The 23,878-nt window shown below is 36.3% G+C and overlaps 1 protein-coding gene across 10 annotated transcripts in view; it reads right to left on the reverse strand.

Annotated features, from left to right (window-relative positions):
* The window catches only part of LIN54 (lin-54 DREAM MuvB core complex component), a 67,066-nt gene that overhangs the window by 7,435 nt on the left and 35,753 nt on the right, over window positions 1-23,878 (reverse strand). For all 10 annotated transcript variants that reach the window (XM_041758196.1, XM_041758189.1, XM_041758192.1 and 7 more), the window contains 7 exons: window positions 11,522-11,738; window positions 6,226-6,299; window positions 5,875-6,072; window positions 4,631-4,722; window positions 3,606-3,677; window positions 2,523-2,625; window positions 2,236-2,373 (listed from right to left, as the gene is read on the reverse strand). In XM_041758196.1, coding sequence (XP_041614130.1) covers window positions 2,236-2,373; window positions 2,523-2,625; window positions 3,606-3,677; window positions 4,631-4,722; window positions 5,875-6,072; window positions 6,226-6,299; window positions 11,522-11,738 — 894 coding nt within the window. The remainder of the gene's footprint in view (window positions 1-2,235; window positions 2,374-2,522; window positions 2,626-3,605; window positions 3,678-4,630; window positions 4,723-5,874; window positions 6,073-6,225; window positions 6,300-11,521; window positions 11,739-23,878) is intronic.

The raw sequence follows: 23,878 nt of genomic DNA on the forward strand, positions 1-23,878 counted from the left end.
AGGAAGGAGAAATTAAAATGATAGGGTATTTATTTATTTATTTTGGGGGTATTCATTTAGCTTTGCTAATTCAACTTCCCTTGTGGTCAAAAATTGGGAGGAAAAATGGTTAAGAGGCACAACCATTTAAATAATGTGGACAGTCACTCTTCTACTCAAGCCCTTGAAGGTGTGTGAAAGGAACATGAATGTGTTATCCAGATGCAGACCAACTGGACCAAAAAAGCCAATTCAATTCAAAACCCCAACAACTGAACACAAACTGTCAGACAATATCACAGCCAATTCACAGAGAGACAATCAGCCACTGCCAGTTTAGTATATTCCAAGTTTTTCCATTTCTTGATCTTTTAGAATGACAAATTAGTAACTGGACATTTTGTATGCCTTGAATATCAAGGATTTTAGTTTAACAGGGCAGCTTTCTCTCTTCTAATGTATCTCAACCAGCACTGCCGTTTCTACTTCTATTTATCCTCGGATTCAACTAAATTATTAGTTTTTGTATGTTTGCATTTCATCTGCCTAGCATGTACTGACTGTTCAATGCTGCATGCATGGAAGGGCTGCTTTATCTTTCTGACCCAGCTTTACATCAATTTCCATTTCCTCTCTTTTTGTGAACTTGGTTTTATAACTTACATTTTTTGAATATTCAGGACAAATTTTGTACGATAGATTTATGAACAGAAGCTACCTATTTCGTCAGGTGTTCAAACAAAAGAGTCTATGTTTTCCAACACAGAATAAAAAACTGTTGGACTGTAAGACATTTAAGAGACTTTCAAAATACTCTTGATTACATGCAATTTTCATTCATATTGACTCTAGGACTAATAAGAGGTTACCTTAATACACTTCTTGAGAGGAGTAATTGACTTATAAAGTATGTGAATTGCAAATCATTACACAGAGAAAACAGTACACAATTTCTTTACCGTGACACAGTTTGTATGGGAAGGGGCATTAAATGGCAGGTACATACTCTACTCCTGAAGCAGAGCAAACCCTACCAAGGAAGGGTGCTATCCTTGGTATAACTTTACCAACTGTGAGGCTATGACTTCTTTTTTTTTTTTTTTTTTTTTAAGATTTATTTATTTATTTATGATAGACATAGAGAGAGAGAGAGGCAGAGATACAGGAGGAGGGAGAAGCAGGCTCCATGCCAGGAGCCCGACGTGGGACTCAATCCCGGGACTCTAGGATCACGCCACGCCCTGGGCCAAAGGCAGGCACTAAACCGCTGAGCCACCCAGGTAAGGTATCCCTCTCTACACAGGAAGTTTGAAAGACTGAAAAGATAATATATGAGAAGACCCAACTAATTGTAGGAATGACTCAACTCAAAAGGTTGTCAGGAGAGAATTTCACCAAGAAAGCAACAGAGTAACATAGTGTTAATCTTGCGCATGAATAGATTATTATATTTAAACTTTGAAAATAAAAACAAACTATACAGCACTTTGTCTATAGCAAGAAGGGGATGATTTAAATAGCATTTAAAAATAAACAAGTAAATAATATCTCTCAAAGCAGAGCTTCAACCACATTCTCCTGGAAGGATGCTCGACCAATAACTAAAAACAGCCAGTTGAGTGGAATGGTGGAATGGCAAAAACAGATGCAATCACTTCACGATGGCCAATAATCTTAGCCAGCAATATTCCATATGTCTCCTTTCCTATCCTCAGGCTCAGAAAGCAAACTTCTTAACATAATTCAGTCTTTCGGAGAGCAGTGCTCTTCAAGAGGGCACCATAGGTATTTTAGGCAAGAGAAATCTTTACTTTCATGACTACTCTCTAGAATGCAGGCTATTTTCTATCTATATATATTTTCAAAAAGCTCACAGGTGGCAGTGGGTAGTACTGCCCCTCAGTTGAGGACCATGGCTACAGTTTCCAATCCACTTTGATGTTATTTTTACTAAAAATGAATAAACTTGGGCCTCTGATTGCCATACTTCCAGGTACAATGATCAAGAAGTTATGAACTGATAAACCAGGCGATGAGACCCAAAGTATTATGTAATGACAAAACCAAAATGTCATTCCTCTGAAGCCCTGCTTAGGAAGCCCTGTTTTCCTCAAACTAGTGTCCTTGCACTGACTGTGCACATTTTCAAACTGCAAGAGTGGAGTAATTTCCCAATTTTCAGGTAAATTTTTACAATATACCCTTCCCAAAGTTATTCACAAAAAAACAGATTATATTCCTCAACCAGCATCTCACCTCATAGCATTCACAGTAGTTTTTAAGACATCCTGATCGTTTGCAATTACATCCTTTGCTGTGACGTCGATCTGATTCTCCCTCCTTTCCTTTCCCTATCTTAGGCTTAAAAGCTTCTGGATTTCTGTCAAGGCATGCCTATCAAAACAGATCACATATCAACTCAAGTTCAATCAGTACATTAAACATTGCAAATGGAATTAATAGACATTGTAAAACAACAGAGTTCTACAATAATCAGCTGAAACTGGAAATTTTTGTCAGTTAAATAAAGTAAAAATAATCACCTTTATTGCTTTTTGCCTTTCATTTTCATGTTCCAAATTATTATAACAATTAGTGCAATTGCAGTTGTTGCAAAATTCACCATTTGCAAAGCAATCACAGTATCTGGAATATAAAAATCAGTGCAAGTCACATCAAAAAGTCATTGTTAAACAAAATGAGAAATTATCTGATTAAAAACATTATATATGCAGTAAAACATTTTATTTTTATTTTTTTTAAAGATTTTATTTATTTATTCATGAGAGACAGAGAGAGAGAGAGAGGCAGAGACACAAGCAGAGGGAGAAGCAGGCTCCACGGAGGGAGCCCAATGTGGGACTCATCCGGGGACCCCAGGATCACACCCTGGGCCACCCAGGAGTCCCCAGTAAAGCATTTTAGAATGTACTCGGAGCCACCTAGTTCTAGAGTTAATATATATTGACTGTCAACCATGTGATCAGACTCAAAATTAAAGTCACTAGCTCCTAGAATTTTGGTTTAGAAACTTAGTTCCAGGAGTATCTATTGTCAATACAAAAGAAATGTGATTTTATATGCTCCTAAAGTGAATTATTTTGAAATCATAAAAAGGAAAAACATGGGTTATATTCTTGTAGTGGAATTGGCTCACTTGAACCACAGTCGTGCCTCTTGGGATTCTAAACCCCTTATTTGACCAATGCTTTTCACTTAACCATTTCATGCCAAATCTCTTAGTGCAGAATAAGCAAATTAATCATACAACAATTTTAAAAGCTCCTCAGAGTACCACCTGATTTAGGAAACCAAATATAAAGGTCATAGCTAAGATCAAATTTATTATTATTAAAGACAGGAACTAGGTCTGTCTCATGCTGTTGTGTCCCTAAACCCCTCTTCTAGTGACTCATCTATGGTAAAGACTATAAAATTACTTCTTTCTGAATGAATGAAAGAGTAGTTTTAAACCATCATAATTGTGTTCAGACATTCATGTGCATGTTTATCTAAATTACTTAGACTTTATTAAACTGGTCTGTTAAGACTTTTTAGTTAACTGCATTTGCTTTTATAAGCATTTCCAAGTATATGAAATAAGAAAAAGTAGCAAAAAGACTTACAATTTCAAACACAGCGATTTTGTACAATTACAGGGCTTTCTGGGTCGACTAGCAGACTCTGATGGGATTATGCTATACAGATACAAAAAAAAGATATACATTTTAATTAATTAAAGATAACTTAAAAATTACAAAAGTCTCTGTAAATTTCTTCTAAAATAAAGCTTTAACACATGCATGCATCTCTAATAAAAGTTTGCTATGTTGTTCACTTCACATCAAGTTCAAAAGCAAGTTGTAACATGAAAAGAGGGGTAAGAGAGCCAAGACGGATTTTTTTTTTCAATTATTGATTGATTGATTGATAGAGAGCTAGAGAGAGCACAAGCAAGGGGAGCATCAGGCAGAGGGAGAGGGAGAAGCAGACTCCCTGGTGAGCAGGGAGCTCAATGTGGTGCTCAATCCCAAGACCCCAGGGATCATGCCCGGACTCAAAGGTAGATGCTCAGCCGACTGAACCACCTAGGTGCCCCTCAAGATAGGGATTTTTTAAAAAAGGAAGTTATCACTGACGAACATTCCACAAAAGATATTTTTTCTTCTAAGAGAACTAAAGCTGAAATCTGCTCAAAACTTTTGGGATTCAATTACAAAAGGTAGTGAGGAAAAAGGGGTTCTGGGGTTGGAAGTGGAGAGAGGAAGACTGGTTCTAAGCATTGCTTCTAAACCAATACCGCAAAGGAAGCTATTCATAGATTTAAAAACAGACTAACAACAACAAAAAAAGGCAAGGACCTAACATAACAATTTAAGAACTAGTTAATATCATTTTAAAAAATATATTCAGGATGAGACAGAGAAGAAAGAGACACAGAATATGTGGCAAAACTGATGAATCTAAATAAAAGAAATTTGGAGGTTGACTGCTCCTGTAACTTTTCCTTAAAATAACAAGTTCTATAGAGGGATGCTCACATGGCTTTGTGGGAAAAAATATCATATAAATGTATTTTGAAATATGTATTATTTAATGCTGCATTTAATCTGATCCAGCGATTTAACTTACATATTTTCAAAATACTCACCCGTTGAATGGAAGCCTTGCCTGGGTCTGGATACCAGGTGTTCCAGTAAAGTTAGAGTTGCTTGCTATAGACACATATGAAGATTGCTGTAGCTACATATAAAAAAGGTAATTTTAGACCATATTTACAAAAATGCCCAATACTCTCAGATGTAATAATGATCAGTAAGAAACACAAATTCATCTACTAAAGTAGGAAAAATAGTATGGAGAATTTCATAGACACAGCGTGTCATGAAGTTCTTCTAAAGACCCAAAAACTAATACTAGAGGTGAAAACAATGTGAACATTTTAAAGCACTACATGGTACAAATATAAGAAATTTTTCATAGAGGAGTAAGCATATCAGGATTAGGAAATTCTAGATGAATGCTCCAAAAGTACACACATTAACTTATATTGGCTAGAAAAATGCAATGTGTCTACCTGTAAATAAAATAGGTACTATGCTGATCATTCATCCCATTACAATTTATAGAAAAATGAGAATTACATGGGCAAAATTTTCTATTTTACATTGATTTCTACACAGGAAAAAAGAGATGATAAAAATACTGAACACTTATTTTCTAATCAGTAGCCACATTAAACATACTCCAAAGTACATTTCATTAAAGTACTCAGGTTTCTCTTTCTCCCTCTTATAATCTGAGGAGATCAATTCAACAGTTTAGAACATGGTGCTACTTTGCTGGATTCTTATGTGAAAAAGAAAATTTCTATCTGCTTCCTAGATGCAGCACTCCTAACCCTCACCAGCCAGTTGGATGATACATGGCTTTGACTCTAAAGATGACCAGATGAGTGTCTCTGGATAGGTCACTTAAAATGTGACGCCTAGTAATGCATCTTATAGTCCACTTTCCAGGAGCAAGTCAGTGGCATCCTCCTCATATGTGAGGAAGAGTTGGATCACAGTCACAGCGTTCTCCAAATGCACTTGTATTCTGCCGACTTTCATTTCAACATCTCCCCCCTTCTCTCTATATAGTCCTGTCCTCTCACCAAACTGATCTCAGTTTCCAAGTGTCTGACATGCATATGTGACTTCTGCTGATATTTCAAATGCTAGGGATACATAAAAATAAATTCAGAAGTTTCTGTTAGCATCTTAAGATTTTGGAGATAGCCATTCTCATACTGAGTAAGATGTTTTTCAGTAGTTTTCAGAATGTTACAGGGCTATACATCTTAGACTAAATTATCCTTTTTGAAATGCAATGGCTCAATTTTTTTCCTCATACCTGAGTAACATACTGAGCTGGAAGCACTGCATAACCCACATTCCCCGTTCCCGGAGCTGGGGCCAGCACAGTGCCCGGTGGCAGGTTAGTGAGGTTTGGCTGGATCTGTGGCAGTGGTGTAGCAGGCATGATGAGCCGCTGTTGTGGCTGGCTGGTGGTAACTATTTGTGAAGTGGGATTGATGGGTTTGGGAACAACCTTAAAAAAAGAAAGTATACCCATGATTACAAAAATACATTTTACAGCTTCTCCATTCAGTATAAATCTCTCTTACATGAATCTTAACTTTCAATTTTAAAAGTGAATTGTCTGTCTGGGAGATGCTGAAGAAAAAAATTCTGTGACACTCACCTGTTTGACAGTCTGCGCTGAGACGAGTGGAACTGACATCCGCACTGGAGTGGTATTAACCACCACTGGCTTTGCTTTTGAAAAAGGGAGGAAAGGACAATTTATTTACAGGGAGTAGTCTTTGAAACATTGAAGATACTTAGTTCTCTCAAGATATCCTCAAAGAGCTTAAAGAATTCCATTTGTTTCCAATTTGGAGCAATCTTTAATCAGGATAGTCACCTGTTAACATTCCTTAACCCATCTACCAGGAAACTTATGGCTACAGTAGCAGCTATAGTTTATCTGCTTTACAACAGAACATTTGTCATTTAAGACAGTCTACTGAAAACACTTCTATCTGTATTCAGATGACTTAACATTCCCTATGAAATCTAGTCAGTTGAAACGTCCTTTAAATAAAAAAACCAAAAAAAAAAAAAAAAAATAAATAAATAAAAAAACCAAAAAAAAAATAAATAAATAAATAAAAACCTGCCATTCAGGAGCTTGAGTAACAATACTGTTCTATACTCTAATTGCCATGTTTGTATTAAAACCAGAGAAAATATCATTCTTGTATAATTCATTATTTAGAGTACCTACTAAAAGGCAGCCTAGTATGAAGGTAAAGAATATGGTCTCATAAGTCATAGCACCCTGGAGACTCAAATCCCAATCCTTCTGCTTTCTAACTCTCTTTGCCTGTATCCTCATCTATAACATGGGGCTAGTACCTCCCTTACAGGGTATAAGGATTAAATATGTTAATCCATGAAAATTTATTAGAACAGCATCAAACAAAGAATAAGTGCCCAATAAATGTTAGTTGCCACTAATGTATTGTTATTATGACCATTATTACTATGCAAATGGCATCGTGGACTATGTTCCAGAGAAATTAGAGTACAAGACACTTGCTCAAGTAGATTAAACTCAAGTAAAGCAGATTAGACAAATACCAAATAAAATAAATACGGTTAAAACAGAGAAAGCGCTTTAGAGTCCAAGGGAGATAGAACGTATGTGTGATTGGCAGAGGATGGGAATACGAAAGGATGCATGAAGGGCACTGTGTATGAGATGGGTTGTGATCAATGGTTAGGTTGAGGAGAAGGCACACAGACTGGAGCAGGACATTCCAGGCAGAAGCAGGAAAAGTGGAGGCCTGATGCCGGAAAATAGCAAAGCACTTCACAAAATGGTGGTGAACAGATCAGATTAGTTGAAACCTAGGGTTAAATTAGGCAAGCACAAGTCTTGAATGTCAGGGTAGAAATGTATATATTTAATCTCTATTAGGGGTGGTGGTGGGGCGTAACCACTTTATTTAAAAAATTTTTATTTAGGGATCCCTGGGTGGCGCAGCGGTTTGGCGCCTGCCTTTGGCCCAGGGCGCGATCCTGGAGACCCGGGATCGAATCCCACGTCGGGCTCCCGGTGCATGGAGCCTGCTTCTCCCTCTGCCTGTGTCTCTGCCTCTCTCTCTCTCTCTCTCTCTGTATGACTATCAAAAATAAATAATTAAAAAAAATTTTTATTTAAATGCAATTAAATAACATTTAATGTATCATTGGCTTCAGAGGTAGAGGCCAGTGATTCATCAGTCTTCTAATCAGTATTTTTAAATTCAGTGGGCAGTGAGAAGTTTCTGAGGATTTCGAAGTACAGAAATATTACTGGACTGGCACAAAGAGAAACTATTTGGCAGCAGTGTGTAAGACAGGATGGAGTTTCATGAAACAAGGAAAATTAGAAGAGTATCTGAAGTGAGGATCTACCTGAGGTGACAGACAGACGGGAGAGCGCAGTTGCAAGAGACGGTGGAGGTGAAAGGAATGTGAACTGCCAAGTGGATGGCAAGAAACTGCATGTGTTAAGGGGAGAATACATAAGTCAGCGTTAAGCTTCAAGTGACCAGGAAAATGACCGCTACCAGAACTAAAACCTCAAGAATGAGCTGATTTGAAGGGAAGATGAACCCGCCATAGAGAAAAGCTATGGTGAAATTCAGGAGAGACTGGCACTAGGCCTATAAGTTTGGAGCACAGGTAGTACAATTTTTAATACCGTCTACTGCCATTTACAAAATCTAACAAAGGGATTTAAAAAGACAGGAAGGATATCCCTTCCGGTTTTATTTATGCAAAAAGACCTAGAGCCTGGTCTGAAAGAGAGAGGTTGAGATAATGGGATCTATACTGGTCCCTGAACAATAAAAGAAAAAGAACAGACTTCCTTAAATAAAAAAGCTTGGGAGACTTGATGGCTAAAGACACAAAGTTGAGCATCCTGGAAGAACATGTGACAGCATTCTGAACTAAAAGGGAAAAAAAATAAAATAAAATAAAATAAAATAAAATAAAATAAAAGGGAGCGGGCTCCCCCTGCAGCAAGGGGACAGAAGGGGAAGGGGGAAATGGGATACCTCCAGAAGGTGCTCTAGTGCTGATGACTGCACCTTGCTCAATACACTAAAAATCACTGAACTGTATGCTTAACAAGGGTAAATTTTTATAGTAGGGTAAATTTTTAACACGAATTACATCTCAATAAGGTGGTTATACAAAAAGAGTATAGGACCATGAATTACAGGAGCAGTGACATCTGATACCTGATTTAAAATTATTTGCTGTTCTGATTCTCTTCAGTTGCTATAGCTTTAGTCCTAATAACCACTGTAGACTGGTCTCAGCAATACTAAAAAGAATTAAAAGGTGAACTGAAAGGAATGAAAAGCCTTAATTCCTGCTTGGACCACAGAAGAGTAGACCCCCTACAGCACTTGCTCCTTGGAGAGGAGATGTTGCTCATCACTCCAGGAGCACACTGAGCAGCAGTTCTGAAGTGGCCCTAACAACCAGAAAGTAAGAACTTCCTGGTGGTCTTTGCAACAATGGGAAGGAGTGTGTGGCCTGCCCTCAGTCACATCAAGGGACAGAATAACAGATGATTTCTATTTGGATAATAAAGAAAGGGTAACTGTCTCCATGTTGTGGGCAAGCTAGAAAATTTGGGAACTCTAGGTTTACATTAGCTTGACATCTGCGTGCTGAGTTTTCACTATAACCTAGGAAATAAAATATAAAATGAAGTGGTCAGAAAAGAGAACACTACAAATTACTTATGGAAAGGGGGATATACTGGTATTACTCAACTATATCAACAGTCTGTATTTCTCCTTAACTTTTGAGCATAGTCCCACATTACTATTACTGCCATTTTCACAGAAACTGGAATAATCATTTCTTTTTTGGTCTTTAACAGAAATTCTGAATAAACCTTTGAGAACAGCCTCCTTCCAAATTTTAGAAAACCATACATGCAAGTGTTTAAGGCTTTTTAATTTCTTAAATTGACTTCCTCACCAAGATGGCAGGAGATTACATTCTAAAGAGATTAACCATGAATTCTTCTGGATTTTTACTGTGCTGCCTGCTATTTAGCCAGCAGTTAACATGGTGGAGCCTGTGGATACTGGCTTTGTACAGTTTGGTGGGAAATGTACAAGATGAGCTCAATTCCCTTTGGCATAAGGAAATCCCTTATTGGAAATTAAGCCATTAGAAAGAAATATTAACACATTTGATGAACTAGAGCAATAATTTTTGTGTTGTCTCTAATAAAAATTACAAATTTATTATTCCTGTGAAATAATATATATTATGTATTCCTAGGTCTCTTATGGGATAGAAGAGCAAAAAGAGAAAAATATGGGCATAAGGGCAATCACATGGGTGGTTGTGCATGTGAGTGGGGAGAGGGTACATACAGGGAGAACCAAAGAAGCTGAGAGACAGAGATGACAGAGAGGGAAAGTTGAAGGTAGAAAGCAAAAGAAAAGAAAGTAGCAGGGAAAAAGAGGGAGGTGTGTGTGTGTGTGTGTGTGTGTGTGTGTGTGTGTGTGTGAGGAAGTTCTAGGAGGCAAAGAGCACAGAGCTATAGAGAGAGACAGAAAGGTATAAACTTGGAAAAGAAGGTACCTATAAATACACTAGAATTATGAAATGTTCAACCTATTCCTCCACTCTTCCTGGATCTTCAGGGTCTTTTCTACTTGTACCAAAGGCTTCTTGTTGACAATTAGTGTTAACATTACACTGGAAATGGATCTCACCATAGGGTACACACAAGACCACATACACGTTAAATCCAACCAATTGTATCTAATGACTCCTATCATTCTGACTATCTAAGTAAACCACACTTGCAGCACCTCTTTTAGTACCCTGCTAAGTTTAAGTATTGAGAGAATATCACACCTGGTTCCTTTAGCAATAAGCAACTTTCATCTTCCTTTCATTAAGGACATCAAAATAAAAGATTTTTCTTCTAAAATCAGTTTAAAGAGGATTACAAAATATAATTACTTGATGGGTCCAATTTTAATAGAATATATACTAAAATATTGTGTCCCCCACATATCCTTTAGTTTATCCCATCAGTAATTTAAAAAATAAATAGTTTTCTCTTCCACAGTTTCCCTCAGGTGAACTAGCTATCAGCAATATATAGCTCCAACCTTCTTATCCCTTAATAAAAATGAAAGAGCAAACAAGCGGTCTTTAATTCTTTTATTTACATCCAGTACATAATAAGTCATTTACTTGCCATCAACTGCTTTTTGACATCAATGGTATATGAAGTAGTCTTCTAAGACAAAAAATTAGGCCCTAAAATATAAACTGTCCTGATCCTTTCACAGCGTTCAATTTCTAACAAGTAGATAAACATGAAGAGTGGTTGTGTGTGTGTCTGTGTATATGTATCAGGTGACAGGACAGTTTAAACAGAAATAGAAAATGGAAGGTCTACAAACAGGAATATTCTCCAGGAAAAGCAGAACTAAGCAAAATAAGAGAACATTTTAATTGCTTTTTATTAGCAATTACAGATTCAAAAGAAGTAATGGATGAAAGTGGTATCAAGTTCTTATTATTCATACCTTGCCTACTAGTCATTTCAATTGATCCAAACCCTACCAAGCAGCTTCACAGGTTAGAAAATTAGGTAATTTGGCTTCATCTAAATTTGTCCCACTAGCAGAAATGGTAGGCTTATAAACTAGCAATATAATGGCTACCCACAAATTGATGAATAATTCCAATGGTCTGGTAGTATAGGACACTGTGCACTTCTAGCAGAGTGAAATACTCTATATACAACTATGATTCTATTTCACTGTTTTCTCCAACAGTTGCTGATTCATACTCTCAACTGAAATGCCATACATAGTAGGATTTCAGCAAGAAAAGGATCAATGTTCTTTAATAATGTTCAAAGAATTAATTACTGCTTTTAAGAAACGGTTACTAACCTTGCTGGAGAGGTTGAGTGTTTGTACTGGGATTCTGACTAACTGGCTGGGTTGAGCTACTGGCTGTTGTGGCAGTGACAAGTCGGACATAATGAAACTTGCTTCCAGGCACTTGAATCTGCTGGACATTGGGAGCAGTTGCCAGAGGAATAATTGTCTTAAACTGTGACGTGCTCACGCCTCCAACAGTGATGGTCTGCACAGCTGATTTCACTGCCTATTAAACAATACAACACGGCTATCATTAATCTGGGATTTAACTTTCCTACCCTTTTAACTTATAACAATTGCTCAAGTAAAAATGTATGTTCCTGTATTTCATCAAAAGCTGTTGCAAGGAACAACCTGTTCAAAGAGAAATGAAAAGAATAGTAATGAATACAGAGGTGAAACCAAAATTAATTTCTACCTTCCATCTCTAGTAGTTACTTCCTTGAGAATCCAGGTCAGATGACTTGCTATGAAGAAATCATTACTTAAATTATAAGAACTTACTCAATTTTGTTAATATTTATAAGAAAAGAATTATTTTAAAACTCCCAGAATTAAGCCTCATATTCAACATAGAGAAGATGCAGACACTTGTCCTTATTGCTACGCACCAAATTAACTAGGACAAATTTCATTTCTACACGTTCTAAAAAAGAAAAAAACCCAAAAGAAAAGCCATCTTATACCCTCATTAAGTCTAGTCAATTCAATTGTTTCCATAGATACAAATGTACCCAATAACATAATGGTAAAGGGCCAAACTTGGTCCAAAACTACCCCAGTTTTGGTTGTCTAGGGAAACTGATTTTGAGAGATTCAAACTTGAGTCTATATAATCATTTTAATGATTTTTAATCTCTTCCCTTATTCTGATAAACAGCAATGGGACTTCCCAAAAAGCTAAATGAAACATCAGGGGCAGAACAGAAGTCTTCTAAGGTGTCTTCAGTTGACATTTAACCAATATACAACAGACTCTTCTACAAAGCAAAGATCCAGACCAGATTCTCAACCAGTGCTACAGTATTATTTTATGAAGAATTATATCCCCACCTATCTTCCAAAGAGCCCTCATGCTAAAAGACAATTAACGTGATGGAGGAAATCCGTATTATGTATATAATTTATGAAAGAAGAGTTAAGAATTTGAACATTTTCATAAAAGCTCAGGAAAAAAAAGAGAAGAATGTCTTTTAGTGTGGAAATTCTACAGGCAATAGTCAAAGGAGATTACTGCAGCATAAAATGATTCATGTGTTATCACCGGGCAGAGGCACCACAAAGCAGATTTATAACAAAGGGGAGAGACAACAGCCAAAACAGTCAGTGGATTAAATGAATACAGAAGAAAAGGATAAAATGTGTACATATGTTAGCTACTGAAAAATAAAGCAAGCATGAGACAAATATATACAGTGATGTAAGAGACCTAGCCCTTCCTATATCAGCTCAAAATGGAAAAAAATACTATCTTAAAACAAGGTGCCTCAAGCACAGTAAATTTATTGGGTCCTTAATATGTATGAAGAACAGTGCTTTTAAAACTCTAGGGATCCCTGGGTGGCACAGCGGTTTGGCGCCTGTCTTTGGCCCAGGGTGCGATCCTGGAGACCCGGGATCGAATCCCACATCGGGCTCCCGGTGCATGGAGCCTGCTTCTCCCTCTGCCTGTGTCTCTGCCTCTCTCTCTCTCTCTCTGTGACTATCATAAATTAAAAAAAAAAAAAATTAAAACTCTAAATAAGATTATCTGATTTAAATCTAGCAGCCACATTATGAGTTAGGTAGAGCATGGCACTAGTACAGGGGCTGGTTTAAGTTTGCAGAGCCTATCTTTTTTTTTGACTCTTTCAATTTTTCTGCATCCTAAGCTTCAAGCTACAACTCTTACAAGATATATATAATTGGGTCTTTAAAACAAAAATCAGACTTGACTGTATTTTTAAATCAGTATATGTCTGCTTACATCTAACATACTTACTTAAAGATCTGGATTTAAATCCACCATTGTACTGTTTCCTATTTGAACCACTTACCCTGTTCTGTTCCTTTTTTCTTATTCTTACTTTCTTTTGGGTTAAATATTTATTTCACTATCCCTCCCCATATTAGCTTTTTATTTATACATTATGTTACTAATCTTTTACTGGTCACCCTAGAGATTACAATGTACAATATAGGAATTAAATTAGTACTTTACATATCACCCAGGAAATGAAAGAACCATAAAACACTAACACCTTTTACTATTGCCCCATCTTTGTGCTGTTAAGTATTCTAATTCTACATATAATGCTAACGTCCAGAAAGCATTCATTTACATATTTCTGAAAATTTGCCCTTTCTGTCCTTCCTGTATATTCCTGCTTCAAAGCATGAATGATTTTTAGGATCATTTTCCTTCTGCCTAAAGAACTCAGTTGAGGATTTCCTTATGTGTGGAACTGCTAATGAAGAATTCTCCTCATTTTGTTTCCCCAAAAATGTCTAGTCCTTTATCTGCATCTACTTTGTTGATGAACTCATCTATTAAATTCTTAATCTGTTTTAAGTTTCTGGTTTGAAAATAGTCATCTGATTCTTTTTTTTTCAACTGAGGCATACCTGATACACAATGTTACACTAGCTTCCAGTTCATCGGATTCCTTCTTCAAAGTTTCGAACTCTGCTGAAATTCTTCATCTTGTTAAATAAATTTCTGAATATATTAATCTTAGTTATTTTAAAAGTCTAAGTCTGATAACTCCATTACCTATATTTCTTTGTTTTGAATAATTTGGTCTGGTTGCCTGGTGTGCCTGATGATTTCCGACTCAACACCAGACATTGTTTATAAAAACTTAAGCATAATTTGAGGCTCTGAATGATGTCATATTTCTCCAGAGGTAATTCACTTTGGCTTCTGGCAGACAGTTAAAAGTAGAGACAGATTATCCTAAACCAATCAAACTGGAGCTGGCTTGAAGCAGAGCCTCAGTATTCCAGAAGCCTTGTCTACTTCTGGTTTACTCTCACCCCATATAGTGACACCAATTAAGAACTGGCTTCCTCCTCCTTGTTGGGCCTGAATCTAATTTTTTTTTGTTCATGAGATCTGTAAGACAGCTTAGCCTTTAGCTTAGCCTTTTTTTTTTTTTAATTTTTATTTATTTATGATAGTCACACACAGAGAGAGAGAGAGAGAGAGGCAGAGACATAGGCAGAGGGAGAAGCAGGCTCCATGCACCGGGAGCCCAACGTGGGATTCGATCCCGGGTCTTCAGGATCGCGCCCTGGGCCAAAGGCAGGCGCCAAACCGCTGCGCCACCCAGGAATCCCAACTTAGCCTTTCTATAGCCACTTTCTGCTCCTCACCTCAGTCTCTCAGTCACAATTACAAATCAAGAAATGCCCTAAGGAGAAGATGCAACAGTGAACATGGGGCTGACTTCTCTAGGCTTCTCTTCACTTCATGAATGTGGCTTTTGGTGTCTGGTCTGCAACAAGCTCATTCTGTATAGCCAGAAACAGAAAATACCAATAGCCAGGGTTTTAATCTAAGCTACAACATTCCTAGTTGCGTGACTGTGCAAGCAACTAAACTCTGTGCCTAAGTTTTCTCATCTGAAAATGTGAAAAGAATACCTTTCTTACAGGATTGTTACAAGAATTAAATGAGTTAGATTATATGAAGTACAAATAATAACGTCATATATTACAATGCTCAATGTCTGTTGCTGTTTGTATCATCATTATGCCCATTACAGATGGGAGAAACTAACTAAGGTCACAAAGCTAAAAAGTAGCAGAGCCAGGATTTGAACCAGTCCCAACTCTAAACTCCATTCTTTTAACTAGGACATCCTAACCCCTTCAGCTGTCCATGCTTAATGAATAGTTATTAAATGACTAAATAAAAGTAAATAGTATCCAGTCCTCAAGAACTCTGTTAAGAACTAAAGTTGCGCATTTGTCCCTAAGAAACACTGAAAGTATTTTTTTCATCAGTATGCTGAATATAAGAAGTATAAACATATTTTTAAATGTTTTTATTTTAAAACAATTTTAGACTCAAAGTTACAAAACAAATAGAGTTCCTATGTACACTTTCCCCAATAGAGTAAAATCTTACATAACCATAGAACACTATCAAAACAGGAAATTGGCACAATACTATTAACTAAACTACAAAACAGAACTTATTCAGATCTCCCCAGTTTTTATACAAGTTTTCATACAACTATCAAGATACAAAATTGTTCCATCACCACAAAGAAGCTCTCTAGCACCACCCTTTATAGTTACACCCTCCCTACCAACCCTAACTCTTGACAACCACTGACTAACCTGCATTTTCCCAACACCTGAAATACTATACAGTTACTATTCTTGCAAAAGACAGAGAGGCATTGGAATATACTTAATTTCCGTGAGAATTCACAGGCTGGTTCCCTTCCTTGAAGTACAGTGGTCTGATAAACTACATGTGAATGCCTCTTTGAATATACCACATTACCAGAAAAAGTTAATATTCATTCAATAAAAATCTTCAGATATCTCTTGGGAAGCCTGGGTAGTTCAGTCAGGTAAACATTTGACTCTTGATTTCAGCTCACGTCATGATCTCAGCATTGTGAGATCCCATGGGGCTCCATGCTGGCTGTAGAGCCTGCTTGGGATTCTCTCTCTCCCTCTCCCTCAAGCACCCCCCTCCTCACCCTGCCCTGCCCTGTGCATGAATGCTCTCTCAAAAATAAAAAATAATAATAATAAAATAATTTTTTAATTAAAAAAATTCAGGTATCTCTATTTTCTGATTAACATCCTTAACAGCTGGGTTAAAGCAACTTTTTTCTTTTTAAGATTTTATTTATTTATTCATGAGACACACATAGAGAGGCAGAGACACAGGCATAGGGAGAAGCAGGCTCCGTATAGGGAGCCTGATGAGGGACTTGATCCTAGGACCCCAGGATTACTACCTAAGCTGAAGGCAGACACTGAACCACTGAGCTACCCAGGCATCACCAAAAGCAACTATCTTAATTTAAATTCAAAATAGCAACATTTATCATGTATTAAGGGTTTCCTTCAAATTCATGGACTTGAAAGATTGTATTTGTACTATTTCCTAAGCTATTTCTATTTATAGATTAACATCATGTGTTAAAATTAGCAAATGACAAAAGTCCTTGCTTAACTAAAGTTTACCTAAAAGGAAAGAAAGAAAATACTTTTCTAATTCTGCAAATGAATATTCTTATTCTATTCTGTGAAGGGGAGAGTGGGAGGTAGGGGGGAGGGAGTGGAGGGGAGAGGGAGAGAAAAGGCTCAACCAATATCCAAAAACAATGAGTTTATAGGGTTCCATATTTGGTTCTGTTTGTAAATACTGCTTAGAAATCATTGTTTGGACATATGGGCTCTGGTTCCAGTTACTCAATTGTGTGTATTTTGGCAAGTAATCTAATGCTTTTTTGTATCTGTTTCTCCACTATATAAGGGAGAACATTACCACTAACTGAAATCTGTATGGTGCTTTGAGACACCTGCACAAATTGTGCTGTTTCAAAAAGATATTAAAATGGCCTTTGTTTAACCTACTGCAAAATCAGAACAATATTTTCCTTAAAGCTAATTGGGTAGTGTTTACCAAAGTGTGTTTGTTTCATTAAATATTAGCTCTTCAGGATTAAAATATTACATGAAACAGCCTACTTTGTCATATTAATTTATGAAACCCTAAGGTAACAAACAAACAAAGCCTTCTAAGAGCCCTTACTACACTAATGACCACTATACATTTCTTAGATGGGTATGGTATATAGTGTTTCTCAAACTTACTTAACAGTAACATATGGGGAGGAAATTTTTCTTTATTACAAAAAATATATTGGTGCCAAGAGAAAGGCAGACAATATTATATGAAGACACCCTATAGGAAACAGTTTTTCACAAGAAATTGTAATAAAGAATGGTAGAGCAGACATAATGAATCCTAAGCAACCTGTACCATAAATATTCGTGAAATCTCTTAAAGTAGCAATTCATATGTACTTCTACATAGAACATGACTTAAAACTCATTTTGAATCTAGGTAAATGGGGGGCACCTGGGTGGCTCATCAGTTGAGCCTGCCTTCAGCTCTGGTTGTAATCCCGAAGTCCTGGGATCAAGTCCCTCATCAGACTCCCCGCGGGGAGCCTGCTTCTCCATCTGCCTATGTCTCTGTATCTCTCTGTGTCTCTCATGAATAAAGAAATAAAATCTTAAAAAGAAAAAAAAAAAAAAAGAATCTAGGTAAATGGCAGCTAATTTTGGCATAATTTTTTTTAATTTTTATTTATTTATGATAGTCACAGAGAGAGAGAGAGAGAGAGGCAGAGACACAGGCAGAGGGAGAAGCAGGCTCCATGCACCGGGAGCCCGATGTGGGATTCGATCCCGGGTCTCCAGGATCACGCCCTGGGCCAAAGGCAGGCGCCAAACCGCTGTGCCACCCAGGGATCCCCTTGGCATAATTTTCTAAGAGGGTACAGCTTATGTTTTTCTTTATTGAAATGTAATTGACATTTAACATTTTATTAAGTTTTAGGTATACAGAATAATGATTTCATATATGTTACATATTGCAAACTGATTGAATAAGTTAAGTCCATCACAGGACATAATGAGATATTTCTTATGATGAGAACTTTTGAAATCTACTCTCAGCAACTTTCAAATATACACTATTTGATAAGTGTATAATAAGTTAAGTCCATAATAAGTTAAGTCCATCACAGGACATAATGAGATATTTCTTGTGATGAGAACTTTTGAAATCTACTCTCAGCAACTTTCAAATATACACTACATTATTATTGCTAACTAAAGTCATCATGCTTACATTACATTCCCAGAACTTATTTATAACTGGAACTTTGTACATTTGATCACCTTCACCCATTTCACCCATCACCACCACCCCCCCCCCCACAGCAAACACCAATCTGTTCTCTGTATCTATGAGTTCATTTTTTAAGATTCTACATATAAGTGAGATCACACAGTATTTGTCTCTGTGTCTGACTTACTTCATTTAGCATAATGCCCTCAAGGTCCTTCTATGTTGTGGCAAATGGCAGGATTTTATTCTTTTTTTTTAATGGCCAAATTAAATTAAATTAAACGGCCAAATACTATTCCACTATATAGATAGATAGATAGATAGATAGATAGATAGATAGATAGATAGATAGAGCTCTGTGTGTGTGTGGTGTGTGTGGTGTGTGTGTCTGTGTATCTCTCACATCTTCTTAATCCATTCATCTGTCAATGGACACTTAGGTTGTCTTCATGTCTTGGTTATTGTAAATAATGCTGCAAAAAAAACATTAGAGTGCAGACATCTTTTCAAGATGGTAATCTTATTTCCTTCAGATAAATACCCAGAAATGGAATTGTTGGATTATATGATGGAGTTCTATTTTTAATTTTGGGGGAAACTTCATACTGTTTTCCATAGCGGTTACACCAATTTACATTATCACCAACAGTGCACCAGCATTCCCTTGATATCCTCGCCAAACTTGTTTCTTTTCTTTGCTAACAGCCATTCTGACACACGTGAAAGGACATCTCACTGTGGTTTTAATTTGCATTTCCCAAGTGATTAGTGATGCTGAGCACCTTTTCACATGCCTATTGGCCATTTTTATGTTTTCTTTGGAAAGACATCTATCCAGTTCCTCTGCCCATTTTTTAAATTGGATTGTTTGGTTTTTCTCAGTTGATTTGTATGAGTTATTTATAGATTTTCAATATTACCCTCCCCGCCCTTTTTTAGAGATTTTATTTATTTATTCATGAGACACAGAGAGAAAGAGAGAGGCACAGACACAGGCAGAGGGAGAAGCAGGCTCCATGCAGGGAGCCCAATGTGGGACTCGATCCTGGGTCTTCAGGACCACACCCTGGGCTGAAGGTGGCACTAAACCAGAGCCACCCAGGATGCCCTCAATATTACCCTTTATCACATATGTTATTTGCAAATACTTTCTCCCATTCCATAGGTCACTTTTCCATTTTGTTGATGGTTTTCTTTGCTGTCCTTTTTAGTCTGATGTAATCCCACTTACTTACTTTTTGCTTTTGTTGTGTTTTCTTTTGGTGTTGAATTCAAAAATTCATTGCTAAGACTGATGTCAAAGACCCCTATTATTTTCTTCTAGGTTATATCATTTCAAGCCTTATGTTCAAGGTTTTAATCTATTTTGAGTTTACTTTTGTGTATGATGTTAAGATAATAGTATAATTTCATTCTTTTACATTAGGCTATTCAGTTTCCTAATACCATTCATTAAGGAAGCTATCCTTCCCCCATTCTATATTTTGGCTTCTTTGTTATAAATTAATTGACCACGTATGTGACTATGTAAATTATTTCTGGGCTCTCTATGCTACTGATCTGTGTATCTGTATTTATGGCAATACTATACTGTTTTGATTACTATGGGTTTGTAATATAGTTTGAAATAAAAAATTTGTAGGGTTCCATAGTAATGGTTTTTAAAAAATATTTACTAATTTTAGAAAGAGAGAGAGCGCACACAAATGTGGGTCAGTGGAGGGGCAGAGGGAGAGAATCTTCAAGCAGACTCCTTGCTGAGCATGGAGCCTGATGCATGGCTCAATCCCACGACCCATGAGATTGTGACCTGAGATGAAACCAAAAGTCAGACCTTCAAGTAACTGAGCCACTCAGGCACCCCCATATTAATATGGTCTTTAAAAAATTGTGACTAAAATAAAATAAAATAAAATAAAATAAAATAAAAATAATAATTTGTGAATGTTTATAGAGCTTATCATCATGGAAAAATTATGGTTACATTATCCAAATTACCAAACTTCAGGTTATTAAAATAAATAAACCTACCAAGAAGCAAATTTGCAAGCTTTAAAATGTTTCCAGGCTAAGAGACAAATGAAAAAATATGAAGAGATAAATATTATATGTATTATATCACTAATGACAGAGTCAAAACTTGAGATGAATACCAGAACTTTCAGCACTGTTTTATTGACTGGTGAAATATTATGAAATAACTATAAGGCATTCTTTTGCTACTTTTTTGTAGATATTAACCCAACTTATGTTTTATTTATAGTCATGAATTACAGTGACAAAGATGAGTAATTTAAATATTAGTATCCATGGAAGCATTCAAAGAAAAGGTCAAAGAAAAGGTCAGAAACCAATCCTACTAAAGATTACAACATTATCAAGATAGAATAAATAAAATAGTATGGGACTGGCCTAGGAGCAGAGTATTTAAGATCAAAAGAATAGATGAAAGAACCATATAACAACAACAAAAAAAATGGACAAAGGAAAAAGAGACAAAAACCATTCTGAAATACAGAGAACAAATTGGTGGTTGCCAGAAGGGAGGTGGGTGTGGGGATGGTTGAAATAAAGAGGATTAAGAGTACACTTAACCATGATGAGAACTGAATAATGTATAGAATTGTTCTATCATTATATTATACACCTAAACTAATATCACAGTGTATATTAATCATACTTCAATATCAAAAAGGAGGGAAAAGGAAATAAAATTACAGAATAAAAATTAACTATAGCTATAGATTGTGACACAAATGAATCTTAGACAATATGTTGTAAAGCAAGTTTCAAATGATCAAATTTGGTATTATAACAAAAATAATTTTGAAATAAACTACTTGGAGAATTAAAAATAATCTATATACAGAACAGTTCATGTTGGAAGTTGGCATTTCTAATCAATGGAGAATGATGAGCTATTCAATATATGATATGAACCAGCTACTTGGTCTAAAGAGAAAAGGTGGATCCCTATAACTCATTCTGTGTAATAAATTTCAAATAGGTCAAAGATTTAACCTAAAAAAACCACAAAATTCCCAAAAAATAAAAACCAATATTGGCATAAAGCCAGACACACAGATCAGTGAAACAGAATATATGGAGTCCACAAAGAAACCTGCATAATATATATGGTCAAATGATTTTTAACCAGAGTGCCAAGACCATACAATGTGGAAAAGACAAATGGTGCCAGGAAAACTGTATATCCACACAAAAAAGAATGAAATTAGATCTTTTCCCAACATCATATACAAAAATTAACTCAAAAGGGATCTATGGTCTAAATGTAAGATCTAATACTAAAAACTCTTAGAAGAAAACGTAGGGCATCGGAGTGCACAGCAGAGGAGTGCAGAAGACACAAAGACATAAATAATTAAAAAAGAAAATCTATGTGAGATCTTTTAATCAATGAGATTAGCAAAGGCTAAAAGTGACTGATTAAACAGGAGAGCACAGAAACAGACTCACATAAATATGATCAACTAATCTCTGACAAAGTAGCAAAAATAATTCAACAGAGATAGTTTTTTCAACAAATGGTGCTAGAACAATAGGACATCCACATGCAAAAAAGTGTTTCTTGACACAAAAACCTTTCATATGGACTCAGGTCTAAAACTCTAAAATTATGAAACAAACAATAAAACTCCTGGAAGATAACACAGGAGGAAATTTAGTTTACCTTGGGTTTGGATTTAGACTCAATACCAAAACCATGATCCACGAAAAGAAAAAATTGGTAAGTCAAACTTCATTAATATTACAAATTTCTGCTCTACAAAAGATACTGCTGAGAATATAAAAGATAAGTCACACAGGGGGAGAAAGTATTTACAAAACATACGGTGAAGTCTAAAGATACAGGAGCCATCTGGGTTCCATTCCAGAAATTCCTGAAACTAAACAGCACCAAAGGAATGCAACAAGCCTATGAAAAACTATAGGATATAAACAACCCAATTTTTTTTTAAAGGGCAAGAGAAGAAAAGGGAAGATGAAAAAACTAAAAGAAATATTGATCTTTTCACAAACTTAATCTGAATCTCAAATTCACACATAGTGTAAAAATAAATATGATGATTAGGGAAATACAAATTAACTAGGTATTTAATGGCATTAAAGGAATGTAAGTAAAAAAAAATTCCTCATACACATGAAGAAGTATCTGCACATGAAATGGCATGATTTACTTAAAAAAAACAAACAAGGTGGTAGGAGGTTATAGATGGAAAGAAGGTAAAGCTGATAATTTTAAAGTTGGGTAAAGGGTACATGTACATGGGGGTTAATTACACTATTCTAACATTTTTAGACTTTTAATATTTAATTTTAGGGGTGCCTGGGTAGCACAGCAGTTAAGCATCTGACTTCCTGCTTTCGGTTCAGGTCATGATCTCAGGATCTTGAGAGATCAAGCCCAGTGCTGGGATCCACACTCACTGTGGAGTCTGCCTAAGATTATCTTTCCCTCTCCTTCTGCCCCTCCCCCTGCCTCGCTCTCACTCTCTAAATAAATAAATAAATCTTTAAAAAATTTTAAGTTGCTATAGTAAGTTTTTAATAGTAAGGCCACAGGACCCCACAGGTATTCAATCAACATAATTATAAAAGCATAAAACAAAACCAATATAACAGAAAAGAAAATAAATTTTCATCTGGGACGCCTCATTGCGATGCCTACGTGGCTCAGGGGTTGAGCATCGTCTGTCTTCACCTCAAGGTGTGATCCTGGGGTCCCCAGATTGAGTCCTGCATCGGGCTCCCCGCAGGGACCATGCTTCTCCCTCTGCCTCTCTGTATCTCTCATGAATAAATAAAATTGTTTTAAAAAATTCTCAGTCATTTATTCCTCCTGCTCCTATAACCTGGCTAATGGGTACTGGTAGGAGGAGCTAAAAACAAAATTAAGCTTCAGGCAACAGAATCAGTGAAGCCTATAATCTGTAATCATCTCAACTCCAACTATTATTAATCTTACAACAATCTATGTCAAAGTTTATCAGGAAAACAGACACCCTTCACTTCAAATTGTACTTATTACAACCACGATCACCTCCAACTCAAACATGTAAGAGCTTCATAGCGAAAGCAAAGGCTATCCTGAATCTCTGTCCCCAAACTGTTCTAACTCAACTTTTTCATATTGTCATTGTTCATATCACTTCCTGCCTGGATATCTACAAAACAAACTCAATCATCTTTATGACTAGCCTCTACCTGCCACTAGAGACTGCTAAATTTTTTGCAAACTTCACTTTAATATTTTGATCATAGCTCTTGTTGCCTCAAAAACATTCCATCAGTCTCCACTTAATCACAAAATTAAGTCTAAATTTGCCTTGTTTTGAAAATTATCCATAATCCAACCTATCTTTATACGCTCTCCATTTGCTCCAACACATTACTAATTCTGATCAGAGCAGCTGTCTTACTGTTACACATATACATTATTCCAGCTCTAGTTCTCTACTCTTGTGGCTGACATCCAC

The sequence above is a fragment of the Vulpes lagopus genome, chromosome 6, assembly GCF_018345385.1.
Source record: "Vulpes lagopus strain Blue_001 chromosome 6, ASM1834538v1, whole genome shotgun sequence".
NCBI lineage: Eukaryota > Metazoa > Chordata > Mammalia > Carnivora > Canidae > Vulpes > Vulpes lagopus.